At 52.0% G+C, this 24,772-nt stretch overlaps 1 protein-coding gene across 1 annotated transcript in view; it reads left to right on the plus strand.

Annotated features, from left to right (window-relative positions):
- NOS2 (nitric oxide synthase 2) overlaps positions 1–24,772 on the plus strand; it is a 40,003-nt gene that overhangs the window by 13,018 nt on the left and 2,213 nt on the right. Inside the window, exons 5-24 of the mRNA XM_053568861.1 lie at positions 2,314–2,476; positions 3,255–3,346; positions 4,201–4,342; positions 4,456–4,595; positions 6,182–6,356; positions 6,447–6,548; positions 10,937–11,131; positions 12,563–12,645; positions 12,999–13,143; positions 14,375–14,479; positions 15,344–15,393; positions 15,654–15,828; positions 16,561–16,693; positions 17,621–17,699; positions 18,475–18,656; positions 19,669–19,832; positions 20,899–21,106; positions 22,630–22,717; positions 23,125–23,246; positions 23,697–23,845. Coding sequence (XP_053424836.1) covers positions 2,314–2,476; positions 3,255–3,346; positions 4,201–4,342; positions 4,456–4,595; positions 6,182–6,356; positions 6,447–6,548; positions 10,937–11,131; positions 12,563–12,645; positions 12,999–13,143; positions 14,375–14,479; positions 15,344–15,393; positions 15,654–15,828; positions 16,561–16,693; positions 17,621–17,699; positions 18,475–18,656; positions 19,669–19,832; positions 20,899–21,106; positions 22,630–22,717; positions 23,125–23,246; positions 23,697–23,845 — 2,692 coding nt within the window. The remainder of the gene's footprint in view (positions 1–2,313; positions 2,477–3,254; positions 3,347–4,200; positions 4,343–4,455; positions 4,596–6,181; positions 6,357–6,446; positions 6,549–10,936; positions 11,132–12,562; positions 12,646–12,998; positions 13,144–14,374; positions 14,480–15,343; positions 15,394–15,653; positions 15,829–16,560; positions 16,694–17,620; positions 17,700–18,474; positions 18,657–19,668; positions 19,833–20,898; positions 21,107–22,629; positions 22,718–23,124; positions 23,247–23,696; positions 23,846–24,772) is intronic.

Genomic DNA, 24,772 nt, shown 5'->3' on the forward strand with positions numbered 1-24,772 from the left:
CACTTGGTGACTGCAGAATTCAGACCTTGGTCTCCCAGCTCAGTTGCTAATTAATGAGCCCTTTGGGGTCCGGGGATTTTCCTGGGTGGGCTTCACTGGTCCATAGCACTCAGCACATGCACAACCCCACACAAGTCACTTGTATTTAATGCTCACCGTGTCTTTATGAGATTGGTAGCTCCATTTGACAGATAGGCAAGCTGAAGTTGGAGAGATGTAACTTGCTCCAAGTCACACCTTCTGGAGCCCCAGAACTGTGATTTGAACTAAGGCGTCTGGGACCTGATCCCTGGCTTTTACCCCCAGTGCTCTAGGGCCTGGCGCTTTGGCCCCACAGGTTCCCAACTTCCTCATGTTTGAAAGGCAATCAGTGGGTGTTCTGAAGCCCAGGCAGGCAAAGTTCTATTTTTCAGTTACAACTACATACCTTGGACCCCGCAACAGGCCCTGGTGGTGTGAGTAAGGAATGGCAGCCCATTCCCACAATTACCCTAGCAACCTGAGGCTTGGCCACCTGAGTGGGTTCAGTCATTATTTTGTAAGTGAAGAATTATAATATATTTAGGGATTGTGACTTGCTGAATGTGACATTCCAATCTGCTCATGAATGATGGAAGCCACCCCTTTCTTTTGGAGCTAATAGGCATCATAGCATTTTTAGTGCCTCAGAAATGTGACTGTATGAGAACAGTAGTAAAAGCTAAAACTCTAAAGAAACTGGGTGCAAATGTAGGAAACAATCCTGTCTTGTGCATTCATGATGACACTGCCGCGTGTGTTCAAGACATCAGTGTTACGGTGATGGCTGCTGTTCTCATGGTTGGGTACAGAGTGGGGCATTTTGCTGGGAGCTTTGTTTGGGGAGGGAGTCTGCTGGCGATAGGGCAGCTCCAACGTCACCCAGCAGCTCCTATGGCAAAGGTGTCCTTGAGGATGAATATCACCAAGTGTTTTGTCTTTGTGCTTTTTTCTTTAACCAAGGAAGAGTTGTTGAGACACTCTCCATCCACAGAAAGGCCATTTTGTTCTGAGTTGTCCAGCTCTCCTTAATCAGGATTTCATTCTTTAAATAGTTTTGTTTGTTACTATTTCAAAAGCCTTTGGTGCTGATTGGAAATCTCAAGGTTGCTCTGTGTGTGTGTGTGTGTGTGTGTGTGTGTGCGTGTGTCAAAGCCTTTCTGACTGAGCCCCTGCCTTTGGGCATTTTTGAAGTCTGGCAGAGGAGGAGAGAAGCAAGTTTGGAAACTGCATGTGGAGTTGCTGGTGGAGCCATTCCGGGGCTGAGAAACAGCACCATTTAGAGAGGCTATGATGCTGAACCACCCTGTGTACAGCCTCTTCCTGGGCAGGCTCTGGTCCCTGGCAGGCTGAACCCTGATGCCCGGATCCTGGTCCCAGCCACCAGGCTCCCCAGGAAAGGTAGACAGACACTGCACAACTCAGGGCTTGCAGTCCCCCTGGGGTGGACGGTGGAAGGCCACAGTGTGGGCAGTCAAGATCCAGTGTCAGGGAGGCCTGGGTCTGAGTCCTGATGTCACTGTTTGCCATGCTTATGGCCCTGGGCCTGGTGCTTAGCCTCCCAGAGCCTTGAGAACCTTGACTATAAAACAGGCACAAAAGTCCCTCCCACACAGGCCCAGGGAGAGCCTCTCCGTGGGTGGCTTTACCAATGCCTGGCTCATAGGAAGTGCTCCATCCACCAGCGTGGCTGCGGGAGGGCTGCCTCTTCTTCTAGCCATGGCAAAGCAGACAGGCACTCCCTTGACCAACAGAGAAGCAGGACAGTGCTGTGGCTTAATGGGACACTCCCCTGAGTCTTTAAAGTGTCTGGGAAGGATTGCACCTCTTGCTGAGATAAATATGGTGAAAGAAAAAACACTTGGGTGGGGCGGCACCTGTGGCTCAAAGGAGTAAGGCACCAGCCCCATATGCCGGAGGTGGCGGGTTCAAGCCCAGCCCTGGCCAAAAAAAAAAAACTGTGAAAAGAAAAGAAAAAACACTTGGAAATAACCAGCATCCCCACAGCCTCAGGACAGGCCACGTAATTTGTAGGACCTATTGTAAAAATGAAAATATGGGCTGCTTGGTTAAAAATGACTGAGAATTTCAAGATGGGGACAGCAGAGCATTAAGCACGGGGCCCTTTTTAGCTAAGTGTGGGGTCCGTGAAGCCAGCCCTAGAGGGGTCAGTCTCCGGTGAGAGACATCTTGCCCTTCTGGTGTCCTATTTTAGTTCCTGCTTCTGTGGATGGACTCCATCCCCATATAAGGCCCTCTCATTGTTGATCTTCCTGATCTCTTCCTGTCCCCCAGGGCAAAAATAGAGGAACATCTGGCCAGGGTGGAAGCGGTGACAAAGGAGATAGAAACAACAGGAACCTACCAACTGACAGGAGATGAGCTCATCTTTGCCACCAAGCAGGCATGGCGCAACGCCCCTCGCTGCATTGGGAGAATCCAGTGGTCCAACCTGCAGGTGAATTTCCTTAGACCCAAGCGGGAGAGGGAGGAGGTGGGCAGGCTCCGAGCGGGTGGCTCTGGAGCAGATGAACAGAGCTATGCCCAGGCCTCCCTGGAGCCAATGCCCTGGGTCCTCTCGCTTTTGAACATGAGATGGGGGCTTCTGGGGTCCCTCTCCAGAAGTCTAGCATCCTCCCAGGTTTCTAGCTAACTATTCTCCCTTGTGTTAAATTCGGGAGACAACACATGGCCGTGAAACCAAATGATGACCTTGTTTTTAGTATTATTGACGCCCTGGTGCTGCAGAGAGAGGTTGTTTACCTTGAATGTTTGAATTCTTAACTCCAAGAGAACACTTTATTTATCCTAGCCTCCCAGGCCATCTTTTTGTTGGGGAATAACTTGCCCTGGGGTAATATCGAAAACACTTGGTCAGAGAGATCAATTAGAAACGCTAGTGAAACCAACTGTGGCTGTGGAAAGCGTGTTCACGTGGCAAAGGAGCTGGGACGGGGCTGTGGGAAGCCTGAGTCATGGCACTGTCAAGTCAACTTTTCTGGGGATTTTGGTCTTGCTGGGGTCTTCTGATTGGGATTGCCTGTGCTCCTTAGGTGGAGAAGAAGGACAGCCGGGGCAGCTGTGGGTGCAGAGAGGAGAATGCACTTTTGCATGGTGTCAGAATGCACAGTGTTGGGTGTTTGGGTGGCTCCCTCGGTCCCTAGTGACTTCTGATCAACCCGAAGGCTCTGTCCATGCAGTACTTGACAGGCATGATCTGGATGGGTTCTGTGTAGGTCTTCGATGCCCGGAACTGCTCCACCGCCCGGGAAATGTTTGAACACATCTGCAGACACCTGCGTTATGCCACCAACAACGGCAACATCAGGTGGGTGGGCCGCTCCCAGGGCTGCAACCTGGTTTGTCCTGCCCCAGAGTGTTAGCCAAAAGATGCTCGGGGGTCTAGGGGAGGCATCTCCAGTTCAAGGAGAAGCCAGAGAGAAAGAAAAAGGAGCAAAATTCAGGCTTCTTTGGACACCTGGCAGCGAGCCCGGCCCCCACGGTAGTCCACCTCTGTGGTTTCCTTCAGACCTGGAACCATTTGGAGGGATGGAGGATATTTAAGAAGTAACTTTTTTGATGTTCAGGGTCAGACTCCCCATTCTTCAGGGAGATGGGATGTTGATTTTCCAGCTGATGGCTCTGGCATGGTGTTTTTCTTAGAGGTGGGACAGTCACTGCTCTTCGCTGTGTCTGCCCACCCCAACCCCACACCCCCTGCCTTACCGTCCTCTCCCAACCAAAGAGATCACAGCTGATAGGATGAAATAGCTCATTCAGCCATTCATTCAGCAAATACTCAGTGCCACTTAATGGGACCCTGTATAGGACTAGGCTTGGGGGGGCAAGGGGCTGATGGGGGAGGGGCTGGAGGTAAAGGGGACTAAGCTCCTGAGATGCTCCTCTGGCCACTCTGAGCCTTCCACATGCAGTGCTCAAGCATCTGGCAAAGTCAACTGCAAGGAGAGAAACATTGGGCAGTAAGGGAAAGGCCGGGAGGGCTCCCTTGAGGGGGCAGGCCCTGGGCTGGCAGTGAAGGTGGGCAGGTGGAGAGGGTATGGAGCTGATTCAGTCAGCTTGGGCACAGGGGCAGAGAGAAGGGGCAGGTAGGGCCAGCAGTGGATGGCTGGGCCCCACCAGAGCCAGCCAGGTGGTAAACAGCACTGTCTCTGTCCCGGGAAGGTCGACCATCACCGTGTTCCCCCAGCGGAGGGATGGGAAGCATGATTTCCGGGTCTGGAACGCTCAGCTCATCCGATATGCTGGTTACGAGATGCCTGATGGCTCCATCAGAGGGGACCCTGCCAACGTGGAGTTCACCCAGGTATCCAGCCCCAGCTCTTTGGGCAGGGAGCTCAATGGTGGGTGATAAGGTAGAGCCCAGAGGAGACAAGGTACCCTGGCCTGTAGACTCACCGGACCTGCCTTGTTCCCCAGCTGTGCATCGACCTCGGCTGGAAGCCCAAGTATGGCCGCTTCGATGTGGTGCCGCTCGTCCTGCAGGCTGACGGCCATGACCCTGAGTTCTTTGAAATCCCGCCTGACCTCGTGCTTGAAGTGCCCATGGAACATCCCAAGTAAGCGGGCTGAGGGCATGGGGGTGCGAGTCAGCATGCAGGCCTTCCAGCCCCCAGGCCTCTCTCTGCACCTCCTCACAAGCTCAGCCAGCAGCTAGTGACACCAGAAGACTATCTTTCCAGGACCCTTTTGTCACCCGCACATTCTGTAACAATTCTGCACTTTCGTGTCAGACCTCAGATTTCTATGTTGATGGTGAAGGAGAAACAGAGGCTTAGATGGACTGGGCCCTGGAAGTTTGAGAAGCAGTGACTTCAGGAGGGGAGGCCAGCCTTCATTTGCCCTCCTGCCCAGTCTCTCAGCTGTCCCTCTCCTGACTGTGGTGGGAATATGGGAGTGTAGGGACTTCAGGAGCCCAGCTGGTTTAGGCCTGTGCTAGGCAGTTCTCATAATTGCAAAACTACCTCCACACACTGAGACTCACTATCTAGCAGGTGTTGGGCTGGGCTCTTCTTATCCCTTGAATATACTGAACTCAGGCCTACCTCAGTGCCTTTGCACTTGTACTTTGCACTTAATTCCCTCTACTTGATATTGCGCTTTTCTCTGAAATTTTCAAGACTTATTTCTTCTTGTCAAAAAGTATTTCCTATAACATCACCCCCCCGTGAGAAGGCTCTCCTGACCACCAAACCCAGAGCAGGCACTCTCACTCCCTGTCCAACACATCAGCTTGCTTTTATTTCTTCTTTATATGTTTACCTCTTGTAGTCTAGTGTTTTTAAAACTTTTTTTTTTTTTTTTTTTTGTGGTTTTTGGCCGGGGCTGGGTTTGAACCCGCCACCTCCGGCATATGGGACCAGCGCCCTACTCCTTGAGCCACAGGTGCCGCCCTAAAACTTTTTATCTCACAGCACATTTGAACCTATAGTTAAATTTCCATGATGCACTTAAATTATGTTGATCCCCAAAAAGGAGTTAAAAAAAGAATACACTTACTATGTTTTGAACTTTTTTTGAAAATAATTTAATTAATGATCTTTAAAAATTTTCATGGCACACTGGTTGAAAATCACTGGTCTAGAGCCTAGACGCTAGACTGGAAGTTCCTTGAGAGGGGAGATCTTTTCTTTTTTGTTTACCAGTATATCCCCCAAAACAGGAGGGTGTTTGGAATAGAGTTATAAAGATTTGTGAAATAAATCAATGGGCAAATGAATGGTATTATTAGCCTCATGGTAATCCCGTGAGTTTGATGCTATAATCTCTTTGTTTTGATGATGGGGATGCTGAGGCTCAAAGAGGCTAAAATACATCCCAAGGTCACACTGCTGGTCGTTGATGAGGCAGAACTTAAACCCCAGCTTTCTGACAGTAGAGTCTTAACCACTAGGTTGTGTTGGATTCTCGGCATTTAGCTCAGGGCTTGGCACATGCTTGATGCTAGTATGTTTTGGCGTGAATGAAGGAGTGAGTGAGGGCATAATTTAGTGAACAATACCTCGTGTGACCAAAGCCCCTCTTTTGGTGGAATGATCTTAGAGATGAGCTCTTGGAAAAGACTTTTCTTGGTTCATTCTTTTATTCTGGGGGGAGGTACGAAAGTGAAGGTCTCCAGTGGCAACTGGCTCTGTCTCCCTGCCAGGTACACATGGTTCCGGGAGCTGGGGCTAAAGTGGTACGCCCTGCCTGCAGTGTCCAATATGCTGCTCGAAGTGGGCGGCCTGGAGTTCCCAGGGTGTCCCTTCAATGGCTGGTACATGGGCACCGAGATTGGAGTCCGGGACTTCTGTGATGTCCAGCGCTACAACATCTTGGAGGTAACAAGGGCTGCCCGCTGGGCTGGCAGAGGTGTGGGCCTGTGGTTGGGTCCCAAGGGCTGACTCAACCCCATTACTCTGCCTTTGTAGGAAGTGGGCAGAAGAATGGGCCTGGAAACGCGCAAGCTGGCCTCACTCTGGAAGGACCAGGCTGTTGTCGAGATCAACATCGCTGTGCTCTATAGTTTCCAGGTATGTGTGGTGTTCTTTTTGCTTAGGTCAAAACATGCATCAAACAAGTATTGAACACCCAGTTTGTGCCGGGCACTGTCCTAGGTGCTAGGCTACAGAGATAAATACACCCTCTCGCACACTCTTGCAACCTGGCAGCAGGCGACTCCTCACCTCCCAAGCCTGGTTGATGCCTGCACTTGACATTGAATCCTGCCCACTCTTAACGATGCAAAGACTTCATTCTGAAAATGTTTGTCCCCTCTCTCTGTATTGTCAGTGTCTCCATCTCTGCTGGATCATCCCAACAGTGTACAAACAGGCTGTCCTGGCTCCCAGCTCAAAAAAATAAATGAATAGCTAACCAAATCCCTTTTCCCAAGCCCTAGTCTCCCTGCAGCTACTGCTTAATTCTTTTTGCTCCTCTTTATAACAAAACTATTAAAAGATCTCATTGCATGTCCTCATCCCCCAGCAGCTCCAGTCCGGCCCTTACCCCCAAACACTCTGTCCAGTGTGTTGTGCTGGAATTCTTGCTGTTTTTCAAACTCACCAAGAGGATTCCTACCACAGGGCCTTTGCACTTACTTTTCCCTCTGCCCACACCTTCTTCCTACAACTCATCCCATGACCAGCTCCCTCCTTTCATACAGGTCTCCATTGCTACCTCCATAACGAAGCTCTCCCTGACCATTATGTAAAACAACACCCTCACCCAACTGCCGTCCTGTCTCACTCTGCTGTTCCTTTAACTTTGCTTTATTTTTCTTCATAATATTCCATCACACTGGTCCTGGCATTATATAGTACAAATACTTCTTTCTCTCTTTATTGTTTTGTTTCACCCACTAGAACATAAGATCCACAAGGTACAGACCTTGGCACTCTTGTTCACTATTGTGCCTCTACCCTAGAAGAGTGTCTGGCATATGGTGGATGAAAAAATACGTCTTAGAAAGGCTCAGCGCCCATAGCTCAGTGGTAAGGCACCGGCCCCATGTATCAGGGCTGGCAGATTTGAACTCAGCCAGGGCCTACTAAACAATAATGACAACTACAACAAAACAAGTCAGGTTGTTTTCTGTTTTTAAGTTTATCCATTTGAATTGAATTAGTCAGTGTTTCATAATTTAAATAGGAGTCCTTTAAAAAAAAAGAAAGAGTGCCTTGGATATCCTTATTAGGAGCTCATGCCAATTGAAGTTCTTGGTACCTATCAATTTTTCATGGCTTTATAAGTAAATGGCACTCAGGGAAGGTGAGGAAAGAAAAAACAGCCGGGCATTGTGGTGGGTGCCTATAGTCCCAGCTACTTGGGAGGCTGAGACTTCCTAAGCCCAGGAGTGGGAGGTTGCTGTGAGCTGTGATGCCACAGCATAGTGAGACTCTGTCTCAAAAAAAAAAAAAAAAAGGAAAAATATATCTTAGAAGAATGAATGGCCAAAAGTACATGTCCACGAGAGTGGTGGTTGGTCTTGCTTCCCTATGTATCCACCTCTTGGACTCCTATACAGCACGGTGGCTCCTGTGTGGGATAGAGCCCTCAGGTCCATCCACTGCTCTTACTTATATAAACACTTCCCTTCCCTTTGGGAAGGAGGCGCAGGATGTGTGAAGGTACTCCTTTAGAAGTGGGGACTCTCCACAAAGCTGATAGAAAGCCCTGGAAAACAGACAACTGGATAGAGAGTCATTTGTTCATTCAGCAAAGTTTTCCCAAGCATTTGTCATGTGCCAGGCATTAAGCTGGGCCAAGGATGTGATAGCTGGGTCACCATCGAGGCAGACCAATATTGTGCTTGGTGGGGGAGGAGGGGTTCTGAGGCTGAGCTGAAGGAACAGGAAGACCTTCCCCACCCCTGGGAGGCTCGGGAAGGGCTGGTCATGGACTACACATCCTGGCTCCTGGGGACTCCCAGCGCCAGCTCTGACGCTGGCAGGATGTGGATGTGTCCGAGAAAATCTGTATACCTCAACCATCTCCTGACCACTGCTGACCGTGTCCCCGTACTGCTGAGAGTCTCCAGGACTTCCTCATCACCTTCCTTCAGGATAAACTTCAAAAGACTTGACCTTGTTTCTTCCTCCGTAGAATGGAGATAATGGTAGTACCTCACTCACCAGGTTATCGTAAGAATTAAGTAAAAATTCACTTAAAAGTTTTGGCTGCACCGCCCGGCCCATAGCAAAACTAAGCCTTAGTTTTGTTGTCATCCGCTACGGTGAACATCATTGTCATAGCTGTCATCATCAGCTTCTCAGCTGAGAGCCGGCCTGGCCCCTGAGTTGCTATATCTGTATATACACAATTTTACAAGGCGTGACTGGGCCTTCTGGGTCCAACATCCGCTGCCTCCTCTTGGCATCCCCACCGTGGCCTGTGCAGTTTCCTTGTCCAGGAATGCTCACTTGTCCCCCTCTCTCAAGACCTGCCTCCTCTCAGATGCTGTTCCTGAGGTCCTTCGTCTCTCATCGGGGCCTCTGTCCAGCATATGTCCTCTCCTCTGCCCTCCCCAGCACCTTTGCTGGTTTCCATCATGGCTTCCCTCAGGCCATGTGACAATGACTGACTTTCCCTCCTTCCCCTAGTTAGACTATAACACAGAGGGGCTGTGTCTTCCCCTCTGTAATGCCAGTGCCTTACACAGTGCCTGGAAGATGGACATAATATCTAAACATAGCAGCTGAGTCTTCTTAAGCACTTACCATGTTTTGTTTTTATCAACTCATTGCATCCTTTCAACACCCTCATTTTGTAGGAACTCTAATGATCCCCATTTGCAGATGTGGAAACTGAGGCTTAGGAAAATTGGGGAACTAAGAGTTTAAGGTCACGTGGCTAATAAGAAGCCAGAGTTTGAAGCACTATGTTCCACACTTGTCTCCTGACTGAGTGGGTTGCCCCAGACCTCGAGAGTTGTGGCTTTCCTGCTAGATCTTTCCAGGTGGGCTCTGACCCTGCAGCTGCTAATTTCAGGCTGTAGGAGATTTGTCTTCCACACACTGCAGTTCTCCTAGGGCTTCAGACCTCGGCACACAGATGTCTAATTCTAAATTCTTTTTTTTAGGCTGGGCTTGGTGGCTCACACCTGTAATCCTAGCACTCTCGGAGGCTGAGGCAGTTGGATTGCCTGAGCTCGTGGGTTTGAGACCAGCCTGAGCCAGAGCAAGACCCATCTCTAAAAATAGCTGGGCGTTGTGGCAGGCGCTTGTAGTCCCAGCTATTTGGGAGGCTGAGGCAAGAGGATCGGTTGAGCCCCAGAGTTTCAGGTTGCTGTGAGCTATGATGCCATGGCACTCTACCAAGGGCAACAAAGTGATACGGTTTCAAAAAAAAAAAAAATTTCTTTTTTTTTTTCAATTTTAAAAACTTTTTATTTCCTTGTAGTTTTTTTTTTTTTCTAGACTGAGTCCCACCCTATGCCCTGAGCAGAGTACAATGGCATCATAGCTCACTGCACCCTCATGCTCAGGGCTGTGGGCATCCTGCCTCCTCAACCTCTGGACGCTGCTGGGATCACAGGGGCTCGCTGCAATGCCAGGCTGAGTTTTTTTTTTTTTTTTAATGAGTCAGGGGTCTCACTCTTGCTCAGACAAGTCTCGAATTCCTGAGCTCAAGCAATTCTCCCACCTCAGCCCCCCACAGTGCTGGGATTAGAGGGGCGAGCCACTGCACCTATAGGTTCTAAATTCTTTTTTTTTTTTTTTTGTAGAGACAGAGTCTCACTTTATGGCCCTCGGGTAGAGTGCCGTGGCCTCACACAGCTCACAGCAACCTCCAACTCCTAGGCTTAGGCGATTCTCCTGCCTCAGCCTCCGGAGCAGCTGGGACTACAGGTGCCCGCCACAACGCCCGGCTATTTTTTGGTTGCAGTTTGGCCGGGGCCGGGTTTGAACCCGCCACCCTCGGCATATGGGGCCGGCGCCTCACTGACTGAGGCGCAGGCGCCGCCCTATAGTTCTAAATTCTTAACTGAGAAAGCCACGACCCCAGGGAAATGACTCTTGGAACTCTCCACCAGCAAATGACTGAGATGGTATTTTCTTTGCCCGCAAAAAAAGTGCTGGTAAAAGTTATCCACATCCAGAGAGAGCCATTTGCTGGGAGTTTGGGGGCACTCGTGGGTGTGAGAAGCTGAACGCTGCCCCCAGAGGGTCAAGAGGAGCCCCCCATGGGACCTATGGGCAACCATGGCTATGGTGCTTTCTTGAGCTCCTTCACAGGCTCTGAAAGTCCCTTCCACTGGGATGTCTATTTTCAGCAGGCAAGGAGAAGGCCAGATGGAGTTGCTCTTCTACTTTACAGATTGCTAGGTCTCCCCACAATCCATCTGGGGGTCCTACAGCCAACTGGCTCTCCTCTTGATTCCTCCACCCCTCAACTCCCCTCTTGCCTTCTTCTGATTTAGAAGCAGAATGTGACCATCATGGACCATCACTCAGCCGCAGAGTCCTTCATGAAGTACATGCAGAATGAGTACCGGTCGCGGGGGGGCTGCCCGGCAGACTGGATCTGGCTGGTCCCTCCCATGTCTGGAAGCATCACCCCTGTGTTTCACCAGGAGATGCTGAACTACGTCCTGTCCCCTTTCTACTACTACCAGGTAAGGGGCCTGCCTCTGCTCCCCACCGTGCAGGTGTGGGCACTGTGGGCTTACTCATGTGGGGCGCACCAGACGATCGGGGACACAGTGTGTATTTTTAAAGCTTCCCAGGCTTCCCTCAGTGGTGCTGAGCAGCTTCTGTCCATTTCCACGAAGAGTGGACCTGCAGGAAATGCCTTGCATTGTACTTTTAGTGGCCTGTGGCATCTGACAGGGTTTCAGCCCCTGCTGGTGTCGTCACACCGCCTTCCAGGGGTCAGAGTCAGATGCTGTGGATTGATCTTGGGCAAGGTCTTTTCACCTTTCTGAGTCCTGGTTTCCTCATTTCTGAAAGGAATGGGCATTCACTCCATAGCAGGGGTTGTGTGGGTCACGTGAGCCAGTACATGGAACAGCCTCACACAGTGCCTGGCCCAGAATGCGCTCAGGCACCCTTAGCTATTGAAACAGGTTCATGTTTTGTCAAAAAAGATCTGGTTTGGAATTGGGGAAGAGCTTCCTCACTCTAACGGTGGTGAGTAGGGTGAGTGAGCATCCTGGTTTTCCCAGGGCAGTGTATGCCTGCTGTGGTAGCATGCCCTCTTCCTCTCAGAGGGGGCTGGCTCGGACTATGCATTAGAATTTAATGCGGTTCTCAACCTGTGGGTCGCGACCGCCTTTCACAGGGGTCGCCTAAGACCATCCTGCATACCAGATATTTATATTATGATTCATACCAGTAGCAAAATTACGGTTATGAAGTAGCAACGAAAATTATTGTATGGTTGGGGGTCACCACAACATGAGGAACTGTATTAAAGGGTCGCGGCATTAGGAAGGTTGGAGAACCACTGCATTAGATAGTCTGCCTCGTCATAAGACACCAATCCAAGAAAGAAGCGAGGCTCTTCCTTTCAGGAAGACACTAATGAGAATAAGAATCAGTTGGTCAGGGCCAGGCGCGGTGGCTCACACCTGTAATCCTAGCCCTCTGGAAGGTTGAAGTGGGTAGATGCTTTGAACTCAGGAATTTGAGACTAGCCTGAGAAAAAGTGAGACCCTGTCTCTACTAAAATAGAAAAAAAAAAAAACCTAGCCAGGAGTTGTGGTGGGCACCTATAGTCCTAGCTATTTGGGAGGCTGAGGCAAGAAGATTGCTGAGCCCAAGAGATTGAGGTTGCTGTGAACTGTGACATCACAGTACTCTACCCAAGGTGACGAAGTGAGACTTTGTCTCACAAAAAAAAGAATCAACTGTCCTGGTGTGTGTGCTGGGCATTGGAGACAAGTAGCCCTCCCTGTGAGGTTTCAATGAGTGAGACCAGGGGGAGTAGGCCCAGCTGCCCTCCCTAACTCAGGAATGGCAGGAAGGATCCTGGACTACTCCAGCACCCCAAGCCCAGGCTGAGGCAGGCCCTGGCCCTGTCCTCACATCTCCTTTCTTTTCTGAAGATAGAGGCCTGGAAAACCCATGTCTGGCAAGATGAGAGGCGGAGACCCAGGAGAAGAGAGATCCGACTCACAGTCTTGGTTAAGTAAGTAGGAGTGGCCAGTGTTGATGTCTGAACTGTCCCTTCTGGTCAGCCTCTGCCTCCAGACCTTGAAGGGCAGGTGACACAGAGAAAGGATATTGTCTGTGGAGTCTGGTTCCCACAAATTCTGAGGGTCACTGGCTGCCACTGTCCCAACCTTCTCTGTCCTCCCTTTCCCAAAGGGCTGAGCAGTGAGCGAGGGCAGGAGGGGTGGCTAGCCAGGGTAGACGTCCAGCCAGGAATGCAGCTTCCTTTTTCTGCACCCTGCCCCACTGTAAGCGTTGCCCCCTCCCCGTCTCCCCGTGTTCTTCTGGAAGGCTGACGTAGCACACATGCCTCTCTCTCTATCCCCGCAGAGCCGTGCTCTTTGCCTGTATGCTGATGCGCAAGACGATGTTGTCCCGAGTCAGAGCCACAATCCTCTTTGCAACAGAGACAGGAAAATCAGAAGCGCTGGCCCGGGACCTGGGGGCCTTGTTCAGCTGCGCCTTCAACCCCAAGGTACATGGCACAGCTGCATGGGTGTCATTGTCTCACCTGTGTGCAGAGAAGTCTGGGAAATATTAAACTGGTTTCTCTGCTCCTGAATGTCTCAGAGCTTCGGATGGGCCAAGGTGCTTTGTAAATCTCCCATAGAAGGATAGAGGTGTGTGCAGGGATTCCCAAACTTACACAGTAAATAAGGTTTTCATAATGTTCCACGGAACATAGTTTGAGAAACATTTTCCTAATGCATCTAAGCTTTGAGACATGTGAACTGTTCTAGATGAATTTTATTCACATTTACTGAACGCCGCCTTTGTAGGGTACAGTGTTAAATGTGAAAGGGACAGGGGATGAATAAGATGTAAACAAGTGAAATCTCAAAGGGTGTGTAAGCCACATCCTTGACTTTTACAATGAGGGATAAAATCCAAAACTTAGAAAGTGATCCCTGTGTGCTGGGCCAGCACTGTGCTCTCAACAGCGAGTGACACAGACGCAGGCTTTGCCCTGGGGAAGCCCTCCAGTGTATGCCTCACTCCATCCGCCCACAGCCCCGCAAAGCGCTGTTAACACGCAGAGGAGGAACCTGAGGGTTGAGTGTGTTAAGTGGGTTTTCCAGGGTCACGTGGCTTCTGGAAGACAGAGGAGGGTCAGGCACAGCCCAGCATCACTCCAGGATGGGACACATTTCAATCCCTGCCGCATAGAGGCACAGGCCAGCTGAGGAGGGACTAACAACAACCAGGCTAGCCACGTCACTGAGAAGCTCCCTGGTGCCAAGCCACACCTGCTGCCCTCCAGGGGTCCGGAACTACCAGGAGAGTGGTGGCAAGTCCCAAATCCATAGTCGGGTCAGCCTGGGTAGAACATCAAGACAAGGAGACATTTCCCTGACCTTCCTTACAGGCACAGCTGTTACCTGCTCGTTCCATTTTTGTGGCAAATATGTCCCCACAATAAATTCCAAATAGCAATGCAAGCGATAAGCAGTGTTTCGATTGGGGATGTGCAGAATTCTGGAGATGGAGACCCCAGCTCTTACCAGTGGCTGGGCTATGGGGCTCTATGGCAGAAGGGGAGTCAAGGGTGATGTGTTCATTCACCTCCTCTGTGCCACACCTGTGTGCTGGGCATGGGGACAGACAGATGATAATGGGAGCCGCAGCCTGGGCAGGCCAGGGTGTCTGGCAGGGCATGGAGAGCCCCTCTGGGAGCTGAGAGCTGATATCACCTGGGTTCTGTACAGGTTCTCTGCATGGACAACTATAGGCTGAGCAGCCTGGAGGAGGAGGAGCTGCTGCTGGTGGTGACCAGCACATTTGGGAATGGAGACTGCCCTGGCAACGGAGAGGTGGGTGGCCTGAGTTCCCAATGGTCGGGAGGGTGGCAGGGCCCAGGAGACCCACAGCTTGGGGCATTCAGCATGTCCTAAAGAGGACGTTTGGTCATAGTGCTCAAGTCACTCCTGGTGGTCCTGGCGTCTGTCACTTGCCTGCCTCTTTTCTAATTATTGTCATATATGTGTACCACCTTTCTATGACAGTATAGCTCTGTGAATGATGTACCCTTTTTTTATTTAAAAACTCACATTTAAAGGAAATATAAATGTGTCACTCCCACAAATGGAAAACCAATAAAAAGTAAATTCAGTGAAGACAAAATGAAGTTATTAGAGGTTAGCCAAATACAGTTGCCTAATGCAAGCCTGCTATATCTTTGTATTTTTTAAAAAAGTAATGGGCAAGTATTAGAGAGGTGTTAAGGCTGTCTTAGCACCAATCTGAGACTGTCTCCCTAGTGCTCAAAGGGATGAAAGGGGGATTAAAAATGAAATAACTGAAAAATAAACTGTAAAAAAAGCAGTTAACTATTCACAACATGATTTGATGCCATTTCTTCTGGGTCATATGCTACTTATCTTGAGCCTGAAACAAGCCTCTCTTCTTTGGTGCACCTGAGCTCAGGCTCAGACCCTCTGGAGTTGCCCACTTGTGAGGCAGGACCCCTTCTGCGAGGGCTGCCTGGGTTGGGGCCAGGTTTCCCACGGAGGGGCAGGGTCCACGTGAATTGCTAAGGGTCAGCAGGGATGAGAGACCAGGTGGCTCCAGGAGTAATTCGACCTCCATTTTGGACCCAGAGCCACCAGAAGAAAAGAAAAGCAGGGCTTTTATTCTCAGTCCTGGCCTGAGAACTCTGTGGTTCCCTCTCTTTCTAGAAACTGAAGAAGTCCCTCTTCCTGCTGAAAGACCTCACCAACAAATTCAGGTGAGGCTCCTCCCCACTCCCACTCGTCCAAACTCTGCCTGTGGGCCCAGAGGCTGGTGAGGGGGCAGAAGCAGGTGGGCAGGAGGGGTCTTCTCAAGACGTCCGGGCACGGAGAGGTGCTCTGAGGTGTGTCCTCAGGTGTGCTGAGAAGTCAGAGGTCTCGACTGGGTTGGGAGAGTCCAGCCAGCCTTGCAGGCTGTTGGCACTGGGCGCTGCCTGCAAGAGACGCGCGTCTGCATGTGTGTGTCCTCCTCGGGTAGGTACGCCGTGTTCGGCCTCGGCTCCAGCATGTACCCTCAGTTCTGCGCCTTTGCTCGTGACATCGACCAGAAGCTGTCTCACCTGGGGGCCTCTCAGCTCGCCCCCACCGGGGAAGGGGATGAGCTTGGCGGGCAGGAGGAAGCCTTCCGCAGCTGGGCCGTGCAAACTTTCAAGGTCAGTATCCAGCCAGACCTGCCCCGGACATGATGTCCAGGTGGCATGACTTTGCCTGGTCCTGTTCGTGTGGCCCCAGGTTTGGATCACGGCTGCACTCCCTTGGTATTCCACACCCCACACGTACCTCCTGGGGGAAGGAGGTGGCTCAGATACCCGCCTGCCCTCAGGAGCTTCTGCTTTAGGTCTTTTCCCCACTGACTGTCTAGGTCACCTCTTGCCCACCTCGACTTGTTTCAGGCTCCAAGCCATCGTGAGTCAGGGGACAGGCACCATGTAGCGGGGCATTCCGGGTCCATCTCAGTGTCTCCATTGTTCCTTATTGCCAGTGGCTTGTTCACAAGAGAGCTCATCACTTAGAGTTCGCCAGCATGGGTGTTTAGGAGCATGGGCTTGAGTTAGGGGAGGGGATGAGCTCAGCAGCAAAGCCCTGGCTTGTCCGTATGACTCCGTGTCAGGAATGGGATTGATCAGACTGCTCATAGCATGGGCACAATATGAATAAGCTCATGCCAACATTGACATTCATAATAATAGCCATAGCTCTGATGCACCAAGCCCAGGCCTCTCTGCATCCTTGCACCAGCCCTATCAGATTGGTGCGCCCAGAAGTTACACAAAGCACCTGGCTTGGTGCTGAGCCCATGGTAAGGGCCTAAAACATGGTAGCTCCAGGGATGAGGAAGCTGCTGCTGCTGACTCTTAACCCCAGTCTGTTCCACCTCCTTCCAGGCAGCCTGTGAGACATTTGATATCCAAGGCAAGCACCACATTCAGATCCCCAAGCTCTACACCTCCAATGTGACCTGGGACCCTCACCACTACAGGCTTGTGCAGGACTCACAGCCTTTGGACCTCAACAAAGGTACCTGCTTCTCTGCACAGCCCAGGGTGTTTGCCCTTCCTGCCTAGGTTGGGGTCTCTGAGTCCTGAACCTGGGGTCGAGGTGACCATCAGGTCCGCAATAGAAACAGCTGGCCTGGGACTGCCAGGCACCTCTCTTGCTGCACCCATGAGCCTACAGGGGGTAAGACTCGAGTCTGTGGGGGAGGCTGTTTCAGGAGAAAGCCTCCCTGAGGGTGGTGGAGACAGAAGGGAGTCAGCATGAGCGGAGGGCCTACTGTGTGCCAGGCACTGTGTTGGGCTCTTTGCCCACATGTGCTAAGTGGGCCCTGACACTTCTCATGGGAGGAAGGTACAGACGGTCAGGGAGGTAAAGAAAGTCGCTAGCATATGGCCAGGTTGGGATCTGAGCCTCTCTTCCTAACAGTGAAGGCAGCCAGGTGTCATGCAGCAGGTTTCAGAGGCATTTCCTAGTCACTGCGTGGACTCCCACTTTGTGCCCTCTGGGTGCTGAGCCCTGTACCATGACTATGGGAGACCTGCTGGCTTCTGCACGTTTAAGATATCCCAGCTTCAACCGTGCTCTACTGTGGACCCTAAGCTGCCGGGTTCCACAAAGCACCTGGCTCGGTGCTAGGCCCATGGTAAGGGCCTAAAAAATGGTAGCCCAGTGATGAGGATGTACAGCCCCAGGCTGTCCCTGGGAGTTTCCATATTTTGGTACCTAAATTGAATTTCCTAACACTTCATAAGACAGCCACCCTCTGCCAGACCAAGGGTCTTTATTTGTGACTTAAAAACAGTGGGGAAAAGGTAAGAAAGAAAACTTCAACAGCCACCCCAGTCAGGCACCGCAGGGTGACGTCCAGGTGTAATTGATGCAGACATGTGGGGCTTCCCTCACCAGTGCTCAGGAGCCACTGGACCCCTTCCCTCTCTGTTCCCACAGCCCTCAGCAGCATGCACGCCAAGAATGTGTTCACTTTGAAGCTCAAATCTCAAAAGAATCTACAGAGTCCGAAATCCAGGTAAGGAGAGTTCAGGGCTTCTTGGGGGTTCTCTGCGGTCTCTATGTTAGTGAATGAAAGACTGAAAAAAGTCAGTCTTGGGGTCGAGGTGGAGGGGGTGTCTGCTGGCATTAGCAGCCACGGCCTTGGTAGAAACAGCTTGTGTCTGGTAACCCGCGGCCACCTGCACCTTTTATGTCTGGCTCAGTTGCCCCTGGGCCACTTTTCCAATTTGGGAACCAGGAAACTTACTTCTCCTTCCCCACCAAGCTCCTTCTCTAAAACAAGAGGGCAAGAGAGGCTCAAACCATTTGCATTTTTCTTAAGAACTTTCAGGAAAAGTTCTGGCAAGCAAGGAAATTTCCCAGCCCAACTAACCAAGCATCGTGTATTATCTGTGCTGTCCTCCCCTGATTCATCAGGAAAACTGGTCTTTGTTCTAATAAGAGCTCAGAGCAGGGTTTGTGCTGGGGATGAGGAAAGGTTTCTTCTGATCCGCACCTATCCCCAAGCTTGATGCTCTCTCACCAAAGAATCTATGGCCAAGCCCTCGGGGGCTCGGAAGGCTTCTGAGGAGGGGTGGGACCCACCTTCTCCCCAGGGGGAAGCCACAGGGGCCTCTAGAGCACCCCTGCCTAAGGCGATACCTTGTCCCAAACTTAGGTGGGTGACCCAGGCTCGTGGAACTGGGCAGGAAAATGGAAGGACACGTTTCCCAGGGAAACTGGCCCAGCAGGCAGGGAGCTCTGGAGGAAATCCTACAGCATTACCCAAGCCTTCTCTTTCCCTTCCCCAGCCGGGCCACCCTCCTGGTGGAACTCTCCTGTAAGGATACTGGAGACCTGAACTACCTGCCTGGGGAGCACCTGGGGGTTTTCCCAGGCAACCAGCCGGCCCTGGTCGAAGGCATCCTGCAGCGAGTGGTGGACAGCCCTGCGCCGCACCAGACCGTGCGCGTGGAAGTCCTGGACGGAAGTGGTAAGCTCTCTGCCTGGGAGCCTGGGGGGCCAGTATCCACCCCCCACCCCCGACCCTCCTTGCTGAGGGACTGGGCCTAGCTATCCCTATCCCTCCTGCTGGGTGGGTGACAAAGCTCTTGTTAAATCAGCCTTGGAAACTGGCTTTTGTTTTCTCAGTGATAGTGACACCACCAAAGAATGCTTCCCCCTACATATAGTGAGCAGAATCGGAAAGTGGGAGTCAAAGAAGCAAAGTCTGGCCATGCCCCCACGAGCCAGGAGAAAGTGAGAAAGCCAGAAACATGAGGAGGAGGGAACAGATGTCCTCGTGACTGGAGAGAGACAGACACAATTTGACAGGTCCCTGAGCCCAATGACAACATCTTAATAATGTTTTGACCTAACATTCATGCAGTACCTGTGTACCAGGCACAATACCAACTACTTTAGGTGCATCATTTCATTCAATGCTCATAAAACCCCAGCAAGATGGGCTTTGTTATATTTATTTCACAGGCAGGGAACCAAGTCCCAGAGCTTTGTCACCCACCTAGTAAATGGGCAGCCAGAGTTTGGATCCATGTTGGGACTGTCCTGTGTGCGGCCTCAAGGGACTACTTGAGACTTAACCACTTCACTTTGGGCTGATCTTCTGCCCACCTGGCACCTCTTGGTCTAGCAACCCAGGGTACTGTTGTCATGGGTTTGTCTCTAAGTGAGCATTGGCCTCTAAGGTGTCCATCAGTCTTCAGTGAATTTGGCCAGAGGGTGTCTTCCCAAATAAAGTTCAGATCTGGGCCAGAAAGGGACATGGTTAGTATGTCAAGGTCATGTCAATGTGGGTGCCCACTGGATCAGCCTTCCCTGGCACCCTTGTCCCTGTCCACCATCTTCTTCCTGCATTTTGCTCTTCCTGGAGCCAGAACTTCACTGTCTTATACAGCTGGAGGATAGAATGTGTTGCCTCCTTATTTTCTGAGAAGCCCAAATCAGAGCCTTATGCCATCCTGACACCTTCCTTCCCTATCCAGGCAGCTACTGGGTCATTGACAAGAGGCTGCCCCCCTGCTCACTGAGCCAGGCCCTCACCTACTTCCTGGACATCACCACCCCCCCAAGCCAGCTGCTGCTCCAGAAGCTGGCCCAGCTGGCCACAGAGGAGGCCGAGAGACAGAGGCTGGAGACCCTAAGCCAGGTGAGGGTCAGAGCTGGTGGGTGAGGCAGGGGGAGGTCCCAGCGTGGGGGGAGCCAGAGCCCAGAGCTAGTCCTTAGCTGAAGGGCATCCAGCCCAGGCTCCCAGAGTGAGATTGTCAAAGGCTGGTGGGAAGTCAGGCATCCTCTGCTGTTCCAGGTCTGAGACACAGTTGGTGCTGAGTGAACTGAATTTTTCATCGTGTCCGCAGGATACAGCCAAAGTAGTTTTCCACGCTGGCTTGGAAACTAGCTAGAAAGGGCAGCCACTGTGTCTAGTCTGTCTTTGTATTCCTAAAACCTTGAACAGCCTTGGCACTTAAGAAGTATTAATTAGAGGATGGATGGTGTGGATGAGTGGAGAAATGGTCCTGGTGACGGATGGGTAGTTGAATTAATGAGTTGATGAGAGAATGCGTTAACTCACCCGCAACTGTCAGGGCTCAAGTCTTTGCAAAAGGCACCGGACGTCATTATCATCCTCTTTATTCACTAATTATGTTCATTCCAACCACCTCCACTACCATTATTCCATGGCTGCACTGTACTAACTTGGCACACACTTTCTCATTTAATTCTGACAGCAGCCCCGTGAGGTAGGTGATGCTATGCTCATTTCACAAAGGTTCAGCTTTGGGACAAGATTCCACCACTATTAAGAGCATCCTAAGGGTGCCTGTGGCTCAAGGAATAGGGCGCTGGCCCCAATCCCAGCCCTAGCCCAAAACTGCAAAAAAAAAAAAAAGGGTATCCAGCCAAGATTTGAACCCAGGTCTGATCAGTTCCAAGCCTTGGCCCAAGTTAGATTATAATAAAGATTTGATCCTTGCCCATGAGTTGCTGAGGATGAAGGAGTAAGCCTACACGGTAGATAAATGCTACCCACTGGACTGAATCCCTCCAGAACAGAAAGTGTGTGCTCACCCGCTTGAGAGTCTCAGCACCCTGGACAGTGCCTGGCACAAGGCCTGTTTAGTTAGTGAGTATGAATGAACACTGGGTAGTAGAGACAGCCTCTTCCCCTGAAGTGGGCTGGGGTCCTGACTCTCTCACACCCCTCTGGCTTTCAGCCCTCCGAGTACAGCAAGTGGAAGTTCACCAACTGCCCCACATTCCTGGAGGTGCTGGAGGAGTTCCCGTCCCTGCGGGTGTCTGCTGCTTTCCTGCTCTCCCAGCTCCCCATTCTGAAGCCCCGGTACTACTCCATCAGCTCCTCCCGGGACCTCACACCCACGGAGGTCCACCTGACCGTGGCCGTGGTCACATACCGCACCCGAGGTGAGCCGAGGCTCTCGAGCGGCCCGACTGTGCTACTTACTGGGCAGCCGCTCAGCATCTCTGAACTTCCGTCTCCTCACCAGTTAAACAGGGGCGGGGACACCCACTTCACAGAGTTGTCAACATAATAGAAGGTAGTGGGAAAGATTCCTAGGAACTGGTTAACCCCTTTGTATGTATACTGCTAACCATGTGGGTGGGTACTGTGTGCATTTTACAGGTGAGGAAACTGAGGCACAGAGAGGTTAAGTCACTTGTTCAAATCACAGTATTAGGAAATGAGGAGCCAAGAGTCAAACCCAGGCAGTCTAATGGTGGAGTCCCAACTTCCCCACTCTGCTGTCCTGCCACTGCTGGGACAAAGTAACGAGATCACATGTGCTGAGCAGCCAGCCTGTGGCAGGAGCCCAGCGATTCTGCCAGTCTTGCTTACGGTGCAGCCTGGATTCCGGGGCAGTTCATCTCACTCACTCAGGGATGCTTTAGTTCATTCCTCACCCTGTTGGCCCCGTGGTAAGGGTGGAAATAACCCAGTCACGGCCCCACCCTCCAGGAGAGTCTGGACAGGCAATAGAGCCATAGGTGTAGAGATAGTGAGGTGACTCTCATTATGCAGGTGCTGAGAGGGAAACCGCAGGTTCACTGGGGCGAGGCTGCCACAGGCTGAGGGTACCATCTCATCCAGATGGTCTTGGCTCCTCCGGTGGACAAGCCCTGCCCCTGCCCTGGCCTGTCTAACTGAGTGTTGCATGAGTTGGCAAAGCCTGGGGCCACCCACGCTGCTGAGACCTCTGTCCTCTGCTGGGCACAGTCACACAGTTTCTAAACACTAGCCCCAGACTGTTCACTCTGCTGGAGAAACCCACAGGGCCCAGGAGAGGAGACGCAGGCGTGTTCTATGAGAGCAAGAGTCATCCAGAGGAAAGCCAGAGGGACTTCTCTAGTTGATCGGAGGCTCCTTCTATGCTGGGCCAGTGTGAGGGGAATGTGATCCAGAGAAAGTGGGGGGCTCTCCAGGGCCAGGAGGGGCCGCTAGGGAGGAAGTGAGATGTCAGAGCTACTGGGGTGTTTGGAGGTGGTCCACCACTCAGGGACCAGCAAGAACTACACTCAGGGTGACACACAGAAGTAGCCACCCCAGAGGGGTCACTTCATGCTGCTGTCAGCCGCAGTAGTGAGTTGAGAGGGCCCCTGGAGAAATGCTTTCGGAAGGAGCAGTCAGAAAAACTGAGCTGTCCAGCTGATCGTGCCACTATCCTAGTGACCTACAAGTTACTTTCCCTCTCTGGGACTCAGTTTCTGCATCGGCCAAAGGAACTACTTGCAGCCTCTCAGCCCCTTTCAGCCTCTCCTGCTATGGGTTTATAAAGCCTGGATCTCAGAACCGTGAGGAAAAACAGCCTCTCACGAAACCCTGAGCATGCCTGAGCCAGCAGTCTGCGGAGACGCATCAGCGTGGACAAAGCAGCTGTACATGTGTGGGCAGCGGGGGCCCATTGGTCAGGTCTGTGCTTTCATTTCAGATGGCCAGGGTCCCCTGCACCATGGTGTCTGCAGCACATGGCTCAGCAGCCTGAAGCCCCAAGACCCCGTGCCCTGCTTTGTGCGAAGGTAAACACCACTTCCACTCTGTCCCCTGTGGGACCACTGACCCTAGAGTTCTGGGATGCAAGGGAGGGGTTTGGTGCCACCTGGGCCTACTGGCCCATAAAGAAGGCCTTGGGATCACAACGGAATTCCCCATTCTATCCCCTGCCTGCAGAGCATGGCTGAGCTGCTAGAGGGGTAGCAGTGACAACAGTGCTGGTGGTGTCCAGAGTACAATGAGCTCAGCCCTTTTCCAAAAGGGGGAGGGGACATTGTGTTTGGACAGGGGAAAGGAAGCAGTCTGCATGCCTGAGGAGATGCAGGATGAGCTGCTGGTCCCCCACCCCCACCCCCTGCCAGCTCCCCTGTTCTATACCTGTGTCTGGCCCAGGATGTCTGAGGGCTAGGTCTCTCTCTTCTGTCCCTTTCAGTGCCAGTGGCTTCCATCTCCCTGAGGACCCCTCCCTACCTTGCATCCTCATCGGACCTGGCACAGGCATCGCCCCCTTCCGCAGTTTTTGGCAGCAGCGGCTCCATGACTCCAAGCACAAAGGTATGGGTTGCAGGGTCCCTGGGGGATAGGGACCAGGTGGGCAGCACCTGCCTAGGAGTAGAACTGCAGCTCCACAAACGTTTCTGGGGTCTCTGCCAAGGGAAGGCCTCCCACACTGGCCTCAGCCTGTGTAGGCCTCTGTGGAGTTAGAATGGCTGTCTTCCTGAGTCTCCCACATTGCACCCAGGGCGCCTTCTCTGAGCAATGGAGGAATGGAAAAATCACAGCCTTTGACCTCTGTTGGACTGATGAAATCCTGCATCTGCACTTGCATGTGTGTCACTATGGATGAGCGACCAGAATGCCCCTGGCCTCAGTTTCCTCATCTGTAAAATGGGGATAATGCTAGATATTAAACAGGATGCTTGCGGGAATGAAATGAAATTGAAATTGGGTCATGGGCGCCCTCTGGTGGCCACTATGGTAACTCCCATCTGCTACGTCCTGCAGGGATTCAGGGTGGCCGCATGACCCTGGTGTTTGGGTGCCGCCGCCCAAACGAGGACCATCTGTATCAGGAGGAGATGCTGAAGATGGCCCAGAAGGGGGTGCTGCATGAGGTGCACACAGCCTATTCTCGCCTGCCTGGCAAGTCCAAGGTAAATGTGGCCTCACAGCAGGTGGCTCATTAAGCACAGGCCACAGTTTGTGCCCCATGTCCCCATAAACCCCTCACATGTCCAAGCCTTCGGCTTCTCAGCTCTAAAGTGGGACCATTATACAACCATCAGAGTGAAGCTATGAAGCTCATATATACTTCCTCTCTTCTAGCAGAGAAGAAGTTTGGGACTAATCTAGGGAGCCCCTACAGATTAAGCCCCAGCATCCAGCCTGCTGGAGGTCCCCATCAGCCCGCTGTGTTATCTGAGTGCCCCAGGAGTGGTGGTCCAGGCTGGCTCTGCACTGGCCCAGCGAGGCTGGTAGGCAGCTACTAGCTCCCGCCACAACACTCAGATGGGCTCCACTTCCCCAGGGGACACTCTGCCCCATGAGCCTGGGGTGTCAGAATAGACTGTCATCCTACCAAACTTGCCTTATCAGGGCTCCTCTCAGTCCCAGTGCTCTGAGCCAGTGCTGGGGCCCCTGGGCAAGAGCAGACAGTCCCCAGTGGACTCCTGCACCTCCTGTCTGACTGGGGAGCCTGGGATGTGTGCTTCTGCTCGGAATTACAGCAGGGACTTGAAGGACAGTCGGCATTGGGAAGCTCCCTTGTCTGGGGTATAGTAGGCAGAGCCCGGGATCCAGGGGTACTGGTTTGCTTGATGCCTCATGGACTTCAGAGACTTCTGCCTGACTTCAGAGACAATTTGGGAGCCCCACTGGGCAGTCAACCTCTCAAGGGCAGGACTATGTCCAACATTCATCTCTCCAGTCCCCACTCAGCCCCCAGGGCATCTGTGTACCTCTTGGATCTGAGCCTGGATACAAAAATCCTGCATCCTGTACAAGGTGCTGGCTGCAGCCCACTCTGCAGACTCAATGTCCCCTGCCTGCCTCCTGGGTCAGCAGGCCTGCCCCCAGGCCTC

Source organism: Nycticebus coucang, chromosome 18 (genome assembly GCF_027406575.1).
Source record: "Nycticebus coucang isolate mNycCou1 chromosome 18, mNycCou1.pri, whole genome shotgun sequence".
Classification (NCBI taxonomy): domain Eukaryota; kingdom Metazoa; phylum Chordata; class Mammalia; order Primates; family Lorisidae; genus Nycticebus; species Nycticebus coucang.